Genomic DNA, 14,277 nt, shown 5'->3' with positions numbered 1-14,277 from the left:
TCAAGCAGTCTTTTTTTCTTTGATCCCCTGCAGTTTTGTCCTTTAAAACAGGTCAGTTCCGGTGGCTAGGCTGTCCAGTATTCCCGTCATTCTCAGACTGACTTATGGGATGCCTGCTTCCTCCCCAACTCTGTGGGATAGGAGTCCTACATCCTCCAGGTTGATGAAGCATCCAGCCTGGCTGTGTATCTGTGTCTGAAGAAATTACCTTCAGTGACCAAATGACCCTGTCATTCGGTGTTAGATCAAAAGGAGATACTGTATACACATACCGGCCCCAACATTACAGAGCTAGTTTACGCTCCATAGATCGGGATTCAATCTGATTGCCGGTTACAGGCGTTGCAGCTTTAAAAGAGAACGGGTTCTCCGCGACGCGAGAACACAGCCTTCAAACCAGAAATGCCTATAACCGGTGATCGTATTGAATCTCGGCCGTAGACTCTAGAGTTCAGTGTGGATGTAAACCTTGGTTGTAGTGGCATGGCACCAGAACACAAGTTAGAAACCATGGACATAGCGCATACATAGGATTGGGCTGTAGTGGGTTTGACCGTTCTCCACCAGAGGGAGCTCTTGTTGCATTACTATAATATGTAGTGTACTGCCCAGGAAGTTACATTTAAGTCATTTAGCAGACGCTCTTATCCAGAGCGACTTACAAATCTAGTTGTCTTAAATCACCGTACTACACAGCATTTACGTACTGTTAAACCGCTTTGAGAAGCAAAAATACACTTAGGATAAATGCAAGAGAAGAAAACACTGGGAATTATTCCATTTTATTATTCCAGTTTCAATTTCCCCAATTATTTTGCACAATAGGTTAGAGTCAATGCTGTGATCCAGAGTCAATGAGTGTGAATGGAATAGCTGCACAGCCTTGGTTTGTGTGTACACTACTAGACTACACACTGAACACCAGCTGGAAAACAGCACGTCACCACAGTGCATTAAAAGACACTTACTGCCAAGGTCATGAACTCTTTTATACATTTAAATATAAACAAAACAATCTATGTACATTTACAGATGAACCATCCTATTTCCAGTGAGTTAATATGGGGAGGAACAGTGTGGCAGATACATGCGACGCCTCTTGTCGTCGTCTATCGTAGTTCATTCACAATTGAGAGTACTGTATGTCCCATTTAAGATTAAACATCAAACATGTATAGATAAGAGTTGCTCTGCAACCAAAATCAGACATTACGTCAAATGCTTTGTAAGAATATTAAAGTTTAAAACATACTCTTCGGTATGGGACCTAGGATATATAAAAGAAGGGTGGTCTGTAAGTAATGCTGGTCCCAGCTAGTAATCAAGTTGTGGACTATGGTAGAATTATAGGCTGAGCACTATGAATCAGATTGAATACTATGGTAGGTGTGTGTGTGTGTAAGTGTGCATAAAAGTAGTTGCATTGTCCTTTCAAGTGTGTCATTTGGTATTGCCATCCCCCTTACAATGTCACCTCAAAGGACAAGTTATTTTTAGTACAATGACAACTATGTGCATGTGTGTCCACATGTACCTCTGTGTGTGCCATTTGATAGCCTGCTGTCCACTACAGATAAAAAGAGCCACGGAACAGGAGCCATCACCCTTGCCCCATGAGGTGCATAAACCCCTCTGCAGATCTCTCTCTCTCACTGTCTATGTCCCAAATGGCATCATATTCCCTATATAGTGCACTACTTTTGACCAGAGCCACAGAAAGATGGTGGTTCACAACTAAAGTGTGATCTATGCAGCTAAAGATAGTTCACAACATCCATTTCACTGATGATATTGATATTATAGCAAAAGGGTAAGAAGTGCAACAACGAGGCATTTTATAAACAGAGTAAGTGTCAGATGGGTTAATGCCGTAAATCTGGTACCACACTGTAGGCCATCTAAATGGAGATGTGCTGTAAGTAACTTCTATTGTTTCAAGCTGATATGGACACGCACGCATGCAGGTCAGCACACACAGTAGGATAGTGAGCCTGGGTTCCCCCAGTTAAATACAGGCCTAAATACACCCCCAGCAACCCCCCGTTGTTACTAAGGGCTGTCTAGAAATGGGGACAGTGGATCACCCATACGGGAGGACTCCTAGCATATTACTGGGTTAGCACCATTTTGAATTAAGTTTGCCTAGTGGTGTAGTGGAGGGTATATGCAGCCTTACACCCACTTTGTGGGCATTGCGTATACTCAACTTCTTAATCCCACGATGTATATCAAAGTAGGCTAGTGTGGTGGAGGTATACGCCGTATCAATTAATAAGGCTGATGGATCAGATCAGAATGTTTAGCTTAAAACGTGGATTAACTATTATTTCTTCACATTTTAAGCGCAGTAATGTGCACATGGCGGTAGGGTTACACGCAAATGTTCCAAAATGAAATTTGCAGGGAAACACAGTTCTAAAATGTGCACTGCACATGCGAGCGGTTTCATGGACAGAGACATTTAGAAAGAGGGGAGATCTAAAGATGCAACAATTATTACGGGTTGCTAATATGACTACGATAATGCCTTTGTTTGATAAAGAATGAAAGAAAGCGGATTTAAAAACCAATAGAACAGGAGCGTGAATATGAGATGTCTTTATAAAATAATTACCTCCATGTTTATATGGTAGGATTTTAACTATAGGCTACTTTAAAAAATGTAAGACATGCCCCATAACATGAAGTTTGAAACCTGGACGTTTTATGATTAAGGAACAGGAAAAATATAGCAAAGCTAATCGTCTTCTTGTAGCCTAGATGGAAAGGCTTTCCCAAAAAAACTCAATTAAATGTTAACTAGCTACAAAGTGGCCTATCCTACCTGGCAGCATGATTATTTGCATCAATCCAGTGGCCATTTGTTTTGAAAACTCCATCTCATGTGCATTACAGAAACACTGCTAACCAAAGAGTGCTAGGTGTCTGCACAGTTGAATTAAAGGATAATTACTACAGAAAAAAGACATTTGATTTTTACCACACCTCAAAAGTGGTCTTCTGGTGTGGCATTGTTGTGGACTTAGAAAAACAACAAAATTGGATGTTCTATTAAAAAGTGTGACTTGGAGAGAATTTGTTTGACTGAATTTTCTGACTCAGTTGACGGCCGCATTTATTCATTTCAATAGTAGGCCTACTATTAGCCCACTTGCACAGTACAGCTTGGGTTGGCCTGACTGTTAAAGACCAACATGGGATTTATCATTTTTTGTCAGAGTTTTTCCACAAACGCGCCTTTCCTTCACCAGGCAGGCCTTTGGGATTTTTTTGTTGCCAAATTATAGTATACCCACTTCTCCAGGCACCACTACACCACTGAGTTTGCTTCCCACATTGTGAGTCCTGTAAAGTTTACATGTCTTTGCCTATTAAGCAGTTAAGCGTTTAAAAATGTTTCACCCTTTAACCATGCAAGGAGACGGAATGTAAGCATATCGACTATATTCACATTAACGATAAGTGAAAGAAAACTTAAGATACACGTTACTGTCCCTGTCAGCTGTCCTTGAAGAACTTTCTGTACAATTCCCAAAACAACAGAGTGAAATACTTATTAACAGAACCTTCATTTTGTCAATAATCCTCTAAATGTCGCAACCAGGATAAATAAGCAGAAAGTGCATTTTATTGCAAGAGGTTATCTACTACAATCATCGTTTTTTTTCCTGTCAGAAGTCTAAACACAGTTTCCCCACGAGCCTTTGCAGGCTTGGCCTAAAAGAGTGATATGATGTCACATGACATTCCTGGAGTAAAGGGATGTATCTGTTGTCATGGCAACACAGACTGTACAGCCAAAGCAGGCACAAGCTTTGATGATGACAAAGAGAATTTCGCCCCACAAATGTGGTGGTGGTGGAGGGCATTTCCATGGTTTCCATTCCAGGTCCTGTGTTGACCTCTGGTGACCTTTGACCTTCAGTCCATGATGAAGTGTACGAATGTGACGGGGAAAGCCCCCCTCCTCATAGGTTCTCCTTCGATGTGGCCCAGCTGGGAGAGAACAGAAGAGAGGCACAATGTAACACAATGATAATTGGGACACAACACACACACACACACACACTTTTTGCATATAGTGCCTTCGGAAAGTTTTCAGACCCCTTGACTTTTTCCACATTGTTACGTTACAGCCTTATTCTAAAATAGATTAAATAAAAACATATTAAATACACAATACCCTATAATGACAAAGTGAAAACAGTTTTGTGGAAATGTTGGCAAATTTATACCAATTATTTAAAAAAATACTTATTTACATAAGTATTCAGACCTTTTGCTATGAGACTCGAAATTGAGCTCAGGTGCATCCTGTTTCCATTGATCATCCTTGAGATGTTTCTAAACAGCAAAAAAAAAACGTCCCTTTTTCAGGACCCTGTCTTTCAAAGATAATTCGTAAAAATCCAAATAGCTTCACAGATCTTCATTGTAAAGGGTTTAAACACTGTTTCCCATGCTTGTTCAATAAACCATAAACAATTAATGAACATGCACCTGTGGAACGGTCGTTAAGACAATAACAGCTTACAGACGGTAGGCAATTAAGGTCACAGTTATGAAAACTTAGGACACTAAAGAGGCCTTTCTACGGACTCTGAAAAAACACCAAAAGAAAGATGCCCAGGGTGCCTTCTCATCTGCGTGAATGTGCCTTAGGCATGCTGCAAGGAGGCATGAGGACTGCAGATGTGGCCAGGGCAATAAATTGCAATGTCCGTACTATGAGACGCCTAAGACAGCGCTACAGGGAGACAGGACGGACAGCTGATCGCCCTCGCAGTGGCTGACCACGTGTAACAATACCTGCACAGGATCGGTACGTCCAAACATCACACCATCAGTGCTCAGACTGTCCGCAATAGGCTGAGAGAGGCTGGACTGAGGGCTTGTAGGCCTGTTGTAAGGCAGGTCCTCACCAGACATCACCGGCAACAACGTCGCCTATGGGCACAAACCCACCGTCGCTGAACCAGACAGGACTGGCAAAAAGTGCTCTTCACTGACGAGTCGCGGTTTTGTCTCACCAGGGGTGATGGTCAGATTCACGTTTATTGTCGAAGGAATGAACGTTACACCGAGGCCTGTACTCTGGAGCGGGATCGAGTTGGAGGGTCCGTCATGGTCTGGGGTGGTGTATCACAGCATCATCGGACTGAGCTTGTTGTTATTGCAGGCAATCTCAACGCTGTGCGTTACAGGGAAGACATCCTCCTCGCTCATGTGGTACCCTTCCTGCAGGCTCATCCTGACATGACCCTCCAGCATGACAATTCCACCAGCCATACTGCTCGTTCTGTGTGTGGTTTCCTGCAAGACAGGAATATCAGTGTTCTGCCATGGCCAGCGAAGAGCCCGGATCTCAATCCCATTGAGCACGTCTGGGACCTGTTGGATCGGAGGGTGAGGGCTAGGGCCATTCCCCCCAGAAATGTCTGGGAACTTGCAGGTGCCTTGGTGGAAGAGTGGGGTAACATCTCACAGAAAGAACTGGCAAGTTTATATACAGTGTGTGCAAATGTAGCAAGATTAGGAAGGTAAGGCAATAAATAGGCCATAGTGGCAAAATAATTACAATTTAGCAATTAAACACTGGAGTGATAGATGTGCAGAAGATGAATGTGCAAGTCGAGATGCTGGGGTGCAAAGGAGCAAAAACAAATAACATGGGGATGAGGTAGTTGGATGGGCTATTTACAGATGGGCTGTCTACAGGTGCAATGATCGGTAAGCTGCTCTGACAGCTGATGGTTAAAGTTAGTGAGGGAGATATGAGTCTCCAGCTTCAGTGATTTTTGCAATTTGTTCCAGTCATTGGCAGCAGAGAACTGGAAGGAAAGGTGGCCAAAGGAGGAGTTGGCTTTGGGGGTGACCAGTGAGATATACCTGCTGGAGCGTGTGCTATGGGTGGGTGCTGCTATGGTGACCAGTGAGCTGAGAAGGCGGGGCTTTACCTAGCAAAGACTTATAGATGACCTGGAGCCAGTGGGTTTGTCAATGAATATAAAGCGAGGGCCAGCCAATGAGAGCATACAGGTCGCAGTGGTGGGTAGTATATGGGGCATTGGTGACAAACCGGATGGCACTGTGATAGACTGCATCCAGTTTGCTGAGTAGAGTGTTGGAGGCTATTTTGTAAATGACATCGCCGAAGTCAAGGATCGGTAGGATAGTCAGTTTTACGAGAGTATGTTTGGCAGCATGAGTGAAGGATGCTTTTTTGCGAAATAGGAAGCCGATTCTAGATTAAATTTTGTATTGGAGATGCTTAATGTGAGTCTGGAAGGAGAGTTTACAGTCTAACCAGACACCTAGGTATTTGTAGTTGTCCACATATTCTAAGTCCGAACCGTCCAGAGTAGTGATGCTAGACAAGCGGGAGGGTGCGGGCAGCGATCGGTTGAAGAGCATGCATTTTACATTTACATTTTAGTCATTTAGCAGACGCTCTTATCCAGAGCGACTTACAGTAGTGAATGCATACATTTCATTCTTTTTTTTTTTTTTTTCCATACTGGCCCCCCGTGGGAATCGAACCCACAACCCTGGCATTGCAAACACCATGCTCTACCAACTGAGCTACAGGGAAGGCATGCGTTGAGTTTTGCTTGCATTTAAGAGCAGTTGGAGGCCACAGAAGGAGTGTTGTATGGCATTGAAGCTCGTCTGGAGGTTTGTTAACACAGTGTCCAAAGATGGGCCAAGTATACAGAATGGTGTCGTCTGCATAGAGGTGGATCAGAGAATCACCAGCAGCAAGAGCGACATCATTGATGTATACAGAGAAGAGTCAGCCCGAGAATTGAACCCTGTGGTACCCCCATAGAGACTGTCAGAGGTTCGGACAACAGGCCCTCCAATTTGACACACAGAACTCTATCTGAGAAGTAGTTGGTGAACCAGGCGAGGCAGTCATTTGAGAAACCAAGGCTGTTGAGTCTGCCGATAAGAATGCGGTGATTGACAGAGTCGAAAGCCTTGGCCAGGTCGATGAATACAGCTGCACAGTATTGTCTCTTATCAATGGTGGTTATGATATCATTTAGGACCTTGAGCGTGGCTGAGATGCACCCATGACCAGCTCTGAAACCAGATTGCATAGCGGAGAAGGTACGGTGGGATTCGAAATGGTAGGTTCTCTGTTTGTTAACTTGGCTTTCGAAGACTTTAGAAAGGCAGGGTAGGATGGATATAGGTCTGTAACAGTTGCCAAGTATCATGTCTGGAGGAAACCTGGCACCATCCCTACGGTGAAGCATGGTGGTGGCAGCATTATGCTTTGGGGAAGTTTTTCAGTGGCAGGGACTGGGAGACTAGTCAGAACGGAGCAAAGTACAGGAGAGATCCTTGATGAAAACCTGCTCCAGAGCGCAGACTGAGGGGCGAAGGTTTACCTTCCAGCAGGACAACGACCCTTAAGCACACAAGATAACGCAAGTGCGGCTTCGGGACAAGTCTCTGAAAGTCCTTGAGTGGCCTAGACAGAGCCCAGACTTGAACCCGATCAAAACTCCCCAAATACAGGGGTGGAAAGCTTGTAGCGTCATACCCAAGAAGAATCAAGGCTGTAATCGCTGCCAAAGGTCCTTCAACAAAGTACTGAGTAAATGTACTTATGACAATGTGATATTTCAGTTTATTTTTAATAAATTAGCAAAAATGTCTAAAAACCTATTTTTGCTTCGTCATTATGGGGTAATGCGTGTAGATTGACGAGAAAAAAAACAATAATACATTTTACAATAAGGCTGTTACCTAACAAAATGTGGAAAAAGTCAAGGGGTCTGAATACTTTCCGAAGGCACCGTAGCTTATGGCTAGGTTGGGTAGGTTACTTTCTAATGTAATCCGTTACAGTTACTAGTAAACTACTGTTACAGTTACTAGTAAACATCTGTCCAAAATTGTAATCAGTAACGTAATCTGATTATTTGTACAGTTACTTTTGGATTACTTTCCCCTTAAGAGTCATCAGCAGAAGACAAACACATTTGACTTCTAACACCTTTTCATTTCTACTTCAGTTGTTGTCAATTCAGGCGCGGACATAAACAAAATACCACTGAAGTCAGAAAAAGAGAGCGGAAGGCATTTGGAAAGGCATCTATAACACAAAGTCCCATGGAGAATAAGTGACTAAATACGGTCATGTTTACAGAGGTGGCTTTTGGAAAAACAAGTTGCAGCTGGTCTGTATTCAGACAACGGACTCCGCAGAGGAAGGAAGGCAGGCGGGGGCGGGCGGGAGAGAGGGAGAGGAAGGGAGGGAGGGAGAGAAAGAAGGATGGCTAGAATGAGGTCATTGCTTTGTGCTACTGGGGCCACCAAGATTTCTGGCACATGCTCAGTGGACTCTCTGGAATAGGCCAGATTTGGACTAGAACTGGGCCGGACTGCTCTCACTGCGCGTGAATGAAGACGAACACACACACACACCACTTTTCACACATCCAACACACAAAATAGTAGCCTGATCTAGTTGCTACTCACCCACCACTCCTGGTCCTCCTCCCCGTCCACCACGATCACCTCCCCCTCAGAGAAGGTCAGCTCGTCTGCATTGTCCGCCATACAGTTGTAGATGGCCTTCACCCGCTTGGGCCTCTGCTTCTGAAGAGAGACGGCCAGACGGGCATAGCAATATAATTACTAGAACCAACATTCCCATTCTAGTCAACCTTCCGTCACGGTGGCCATATCGAGTGCACCCATGACGAGTGCACTGTCAAATTGCCATGGTCTCAGGGGCTTTTCCCCCTCATTCTAGTCATTCTATTTCTATGCAGACAGGCAGGTGTACTTGACCGTTCTGCAGACAGATGCTGTCGTTTAACTGAAGTATCTGTCTGTCACTCCTTTGGAATGCTTGACGCCCACTTCCACATTGACCACTGGAGGATTGCATAGGGGGAGTTGTGCATCGCATGTTTTCACCACAGGCTATCCCTGATCTGTCAGTGGTTTACACGGTGAGCCCGTATGACACAGATTGCTAGCACTGAGCTAGGGACAGAGAGATGAGAGGTTTCCCCATCTGTCAAGAACAAATACACACGTCAAGGTTTCCCTCCCACTTAGCATTCCATGTTCCAAGGGGTACAGGAAGGAGAAAACACTGTTAGAGCCAGTGATACTCAGAGTGCACGGGACAATAAGACCAACTGAAACACAACGACGAGATCAGATGGTGATGTCCAATAAGTGTCTCTGTATTGTCCATGACTGTCCAATCACAATCAACAACAGGGCAAACGATCATATAAGGTCAACGGTAAGGTCGGGGGAACTCACCGGATAGGTCTTCCTAGGCATGGGGGCGGGAGGCAGCGATTGACCTATTGAGTTCTGGGGATATCCCGGCACTTCTTTAGCTGGAGGAGGAAGAGGATTCAATGACGTCGTTGTGAAAACACAAACTGTTCCACACAGACAAAAATCACACAACCAGATTGTCTGCAGCCGACCCACAGATAAAAATGTTACGTATAGGCCGGTATGTTGTTATCTGACTATGCTACTTATCATGCTTTTCCAGATTATTTACAGAGTAAATATTTTTTTATTTTTTTATTTTTTTAATTTTTTACACCCACCTGGTCTTTCGATGGACCCAGTTCGAGTCGGTCCTTTGCTGAAGCTTTTGTCGTTGCTAAAAACCACACGCATAACATTGTAGTCAACTGCTGTTAAGGATGTGCTTCAAATCAACACGCACACATTTACCCCACAGTGCATTTCCCTTTAACAGTCACACAACTCAGACCTGTGGGAGCTTGAGTAGAGCCATGTGGATGAATACTGTTAAGCTGTTTGTCTTTTAGGAGAGCTCAGCTTGGAAGTTAATGAAGTGGTAAACCAGAAACCCTACACGCTATTTTCCAAAGGCAAACTTGCTTTGTGTTCATCAAAGTAAAACATGCTGCCTTAGGCAGGGGTGTATGTCCAATGTGTGTGTGTGTGTGTGTGCGCACTCACCCAGAAGGAGACTTAGGTGTTGGGGCTCTGTTGTGACCCTGTCCGGTCCCTGGTTTAGACTGTTGGTTCATCGCCTCCATCATACTCACTGTCTTGGCCACGGGGGGAGGAGCAAGACCTGGGGGGACAGAGAGAGATAAGAGGTTGAAAGAGGGCTCTAGATAGACAAAATGGAGATGGCATAGACGGCGCCATTGAGGCGGTCACAGACAACATAATGGCACAGATACAAAGATGAGTCCTCTTTCAATCTCTATGCAAGTTACCCATCTCTTTCTCTTCTTCATCTAAACTGGGTGTTTTTCTCCTCGGTGTCATCTTTGTACATCATGTTGTAATCATACTGCATGTGCCTTATATATACTGTAACATAACCTATCGACAATAACGCTATGTACAATCATTTACCAGGATTATTTTGATTACGATAATGATTGTGGTTATGATTATGATGTGTTCAGACAACAAGGCCTGGAGGTGAGGTGCCTACCAGTGGTTGATGTGACCCTCATGGGGGGTACGGGGGGGTGGATATTGGGGGGGTCTGAGGAGGACCTCTGTCGGACCCCCAGGTCTATAGAGCCAGGCTTCCACCCAGAGGACCCTGATGACTGGACTGGGGAGAGAGGAGTGGGAGAGAAGATATGCTCTGGCACCTGGAGACATGCATTTCTTGCTCTTTGGGGTTTTAGGTTGAGTATCTGTAAAGCACTTTTCGATAACTGCTGCTGTTAAAAAGGGCTTTATAAAATACATTTGATTGATTGATTGATTGATTGATTGAGACTTGACACCAAAGCAGAACACAGAAAGATTGGCTACTCCTGGAATTAAATAGATAAGACTGCCCAAAGTCAAGTTTGCTGGAGAGGAGCTGCAGATGGCCAATGCTCTTTGTGGGGCAATGGGCCCAAGTAAGTAAAGACAACATGCGCTTCGAAGTGAGTTGAATTGAATCGAATTGTTCAGCACGGTGGAATGTGAGCAGTCAGATGCAAATTCAAGTCAGGAATTGAACGTTTTCAGGCTATTTTCAATCGAGTTCAAATTTCTTTCCAGTGATATGTTGGGTTATTTTCAGTCTGCCTCTCATCATGGACTATGGAGCACAGACTGAGAACCTTTCGGGAAAAGTAACTCACTAGCTCACTCTGCCGCCGCCAATGTAACTGTCAAATAGGTCAGAGCGCCACACAAGTCACCATGGGGCCATGCACTAATTAGAGAAGGCCATCTACACTCTATGACAGATACGTGGCCAAATTGAGATTTCCCTCTATTTGAATTGAACCCATTGGGCATGTATTATAAATATAATTCTCCAAAAATTACGAGGAGGACGAGAAGTGAATCTGGGTTGAAAAGGGCTTGATGCCGGGGTCATTTGATATGGATCATGATAACTTCAAATCAGGAGCATGTTTTGAACATTCTGAAACCAAAAATCAGTGCTCAGATAGCATTCACACTGATTCCCTGAACAAACTAAACTTGTTCATAGAATTTGGAACGTTTCGCCAAACGAATGTGGCTCTCTATACATGCAGCGCCCACATTGCCATCACATAAAAAACGAAAGACAAAGCACCTATGTTTCGTGGGGGCAAAGGGGGTGCAGAGGTGGGGGTGGGCCCCCCGGGCGCGGGGGGGCTGGCGTTGAGGATGGTGCCGTAGGTCTCGTTGTTGACCAGGTTGGGCATGTACCCACCACGCTGCTTGTCCTTGGCCAGGCTGGAAGCGTCCCGTGCCAGGGAAGCAGGGCTGGGCTGGCGGTGGGAGTTGGAGCCAGGGGTGTAGCAGCTGACTGGGCGTTCCTCTCGCCGGTGGGGGCTGGGCTGAGGGAGGACAGGGGTCAAAAGGTTATAGAAAGGTCATCAGGGTGTGTTTGTGTTATGCATGCATGTGTGTATGTAGAGTTCATGGTGTGTGTGTGGTGAGTTCATGGTGTGTGTGTGGTGAGTTCATGGTGTGTGTGTGTGTGTGTGTGTGTGTGTATAATCTGAAGTGAGTCCTCACCCTCACCTTCTCATCCAGGTCCTCGTCACTCTCGTCCATGTCTTCATGGTGCAGACGCCACTCGTACTCTACGTGCACGTGGACGTTGAACTTCCCCGCCAACGCCGTGTTCAGCTACACACACACACACACACACACTGATTAAATGGCTCAAATAAAGCTTGGCGATGAGGAGTCACTATCTTGCTAAAGATGCACGCACACACACACACACAGTAGAAAAAGCCCATGGAGTTGGTGGAATAATCCTTTAATTCATTGCCACTTACTCAGCTGGGCCAGGGGCGCTTTAATTAGGTCAGGTGGAAATGTCCGACAGATCTCCACTCCATAAAAGGAGGAAATCACCATCGCCTGATCGCGCTGCTTTCTCTTCCTTCACTCTGTCTAATCCAGAAGTTCTGTGCGTCCATGAATCCACGTAAGTCCACAGACTCTGTTACCTTTCATCTGAACTATCTGTTGCGATCGGGAGAGCGGGCCATCAGTTGTTGTTTAGAGTTATTACCGCGGAGCGCGGCTTGGAGCGCACGCTTCAAACATTTTGTGTAATGTGAATGGCCAATGATCCAATTGGTATGGTTAAAATGTAATGAAATTACATGTACACATGAAGACACTTGAAAGGGTGAAATAAGAAAGTCATTGTTTGTTGAACTGATCGACTGATATCCAACTTATGGCGATTATAGATTGAATAACTGATCACTCTTTGTATTATTCTTTCATGATTTATGATAAATAGTTATGAGCCTAAATGATTCACCGATGATTCCTATTGACTTATTAATGAACTGGATTGTTGAATTCCCTAAATGATGTTAATAATGAATGATTGTTATGATTAGATGTTTGTGATGATGGATTTGATTGGCTACACGTTATTCTGTTTCCTTTGTTATGCAGCACAGACTAACTCAGTAAATATACCACTTTATGGTTAAAGGGATTCCTGCCTCAGTCTCATCCATTCCTCTGTCACCTGACCCGTGACCACCTGTTCACCTTCACTGTCAGTCATCCTACCTGTCCAGCTACCCACACAGATTCCACTCATCTTTCTCACACACACACGCCACTCACCAGCTCCTCACACTGCAGGTGCTTCAGTCTCTTAGCGATGTCCAGCGGCGTCTCCCCAGACTCATTAGCTACAGGAAGACATCTTCATCCATTCATTTATCATCCATTTACTTCGTATGCATCCATTTACTAAATTATACCCTGTGTCCTCCACCACTCAAGATCAACACCTCCTAGATGAGCGCTGACAAGTAACCCGAGACACAATTATCACCTCTAGGCTACGACAGCATGAATTAGGAAGATATCTACACCCAACTCAACAGCCTGTCAACACAACGCTAGCATACCTCTAGGCTGCCAGGGCGCCTACTGCTTTGGCAGTAGGCCATGTTTGTCAAGACTTGTTTGTCAACAGCCGCGTTTGTAACAACACCTCCGCGTCTCTGTAAACTAGATAGTGTGTGAAACGAGGCGATTCCTCGGCACATGACGACACACGCTGGTCCACAGACCATGGCCCCCTGTTCCTTTGTCAACTCTGTTGCTGGAGAGAGATCATTAGCAGGACTCCCACACTAAATAGTCTGTGTCTCTCCTTCTCATCATCTCGGTCTGATCATGGGCCGGTTTGTATGGAGTCAGACTGAAGCAGAGCGTTTGAGCTGTTGTGAGAAAGTAGGGTCTCTTGGCAAACCAAGGGCCTCTGGGAACTCTGCCTGACCAAAACAAGGCACGTTCATGTGCTTCTGTGTGTGTTTGTGTCTTAATAATTCTGTTTGGCAGTCTATTAGTTATCATTTCTATAGCTATGAATTAAAACATAAATCAGGTTATTGGGTCGACATGAATCAGTTTCTTGCACTACACTCGACAACAATAAACAAAGTCTACACTAGCATTTTGTATCCATGTTGTTTCCAAACCAGTCCTTCCCAGTAGAAGAGAGATGTAATGTTCTCTTACCAATGTCGATGGATGCCTTGCCCCGCAGCAGCAGTTTCAAACACTCCATGTTGTCAGTCAGGCAGCAGTAGTGGAGGGCCGTGCTGCCTTTGGCTGTCTGCTTGTCCAGGTTCACACTGTGGGGGAGAACAGACAGGGGGAGGCAGTCAGTGAGAGTTGGAAGGATAACCAGAAACACAGGACGACAGTCACTCATCACCATTATTTCAGCACTTGTTCTGAACAAATTCATTTGCATTCTGTGGGACTGTGTTAAAAAACAATAACCGAGTAGTTTGTGTGATGGCCGTGTTA

The 14,277-nt window shown here is 44.8% G+C and overlaps 1 protein-coding gene across 7 annotated transcripts in view; it reads right to left on the bottom strand.

Moving 5' to 3' along the window:
* Window positions 1-766: 766 nt before the first annotated feature.
* Window positions 767-14,277, bottom strand: part of asap2a (ArfGAP with SH3 domain, ankyrin repeat and PH domain 2a) — a 111,709-nt gene continuing 98,198 nt past the window's right edge. For 2 of the 7 annotated variants that reach the window (XM_045723375.1, XM_045723378.1), the window contains 10 exons: window positions 13,984-14,099; window positions 13,078-13,145; window positions 11,995-12,108; window positions 11,567-11,813; window positions 10,469-10,594; window positions 9,979-10,096; window positions 9,597-9,652; window positions 9,295-9,374; window positions 8,494-8,613; window positions 767-3,996 (listed from right to left, as the gene is read on the bottom strand). In XM_045723375.1, coding sequence (XP_045579331.1) covers window positions 3,922-3,996; window positions 8,494-8,613; window positions 9,295-9,374; window positions 9,597-9,652; window positions 9,979-10,096; window positions 10,469-10,594; window positions 11,567-11,813; window positions 11,995-12,108; window positions 13,078-13,145; window positions 13,984-14,099 — 1,120 coding nt within the window. In that variant the 3' untranslated portion in view covers window positions 767-3,921. The remainder of the gene's footprint in view (window positions 3,997-8,493; window positions 8,614-9,294; window positions 9,375-9,596; window positions 9,653-9,978; window positions 10,097-10,468; window positions 10,595-11,566; window positions 11,814-11,994; window positions 12,109-13,077; window positions 13,146-13,983; window positions 14,100-14,277) is intronic. The other 5 variants (XM_045723377.1, XM_045723379.1, XM_045723376.1 and 2 more) reach the window with 4 other exon arrangements.

Source organism: Salmo salar, chromosome ssa09, assembly GCF_905237065.1.
Source record: "Salmo salar chromosome ssa09, Ssal_v3.1, whole genome shotgun sequence".
NCBI classification, from domain to species: Eukaryota; Metazoa; Chordata; class Actinopteri; order Salmoniformes; family Salmonidae; genus Salmo; species Salmo salar.
Note: the sequence above shows the minus strand (reverse complement) of the source record. Positions and strands in the feature narration are given on the sequence as shown.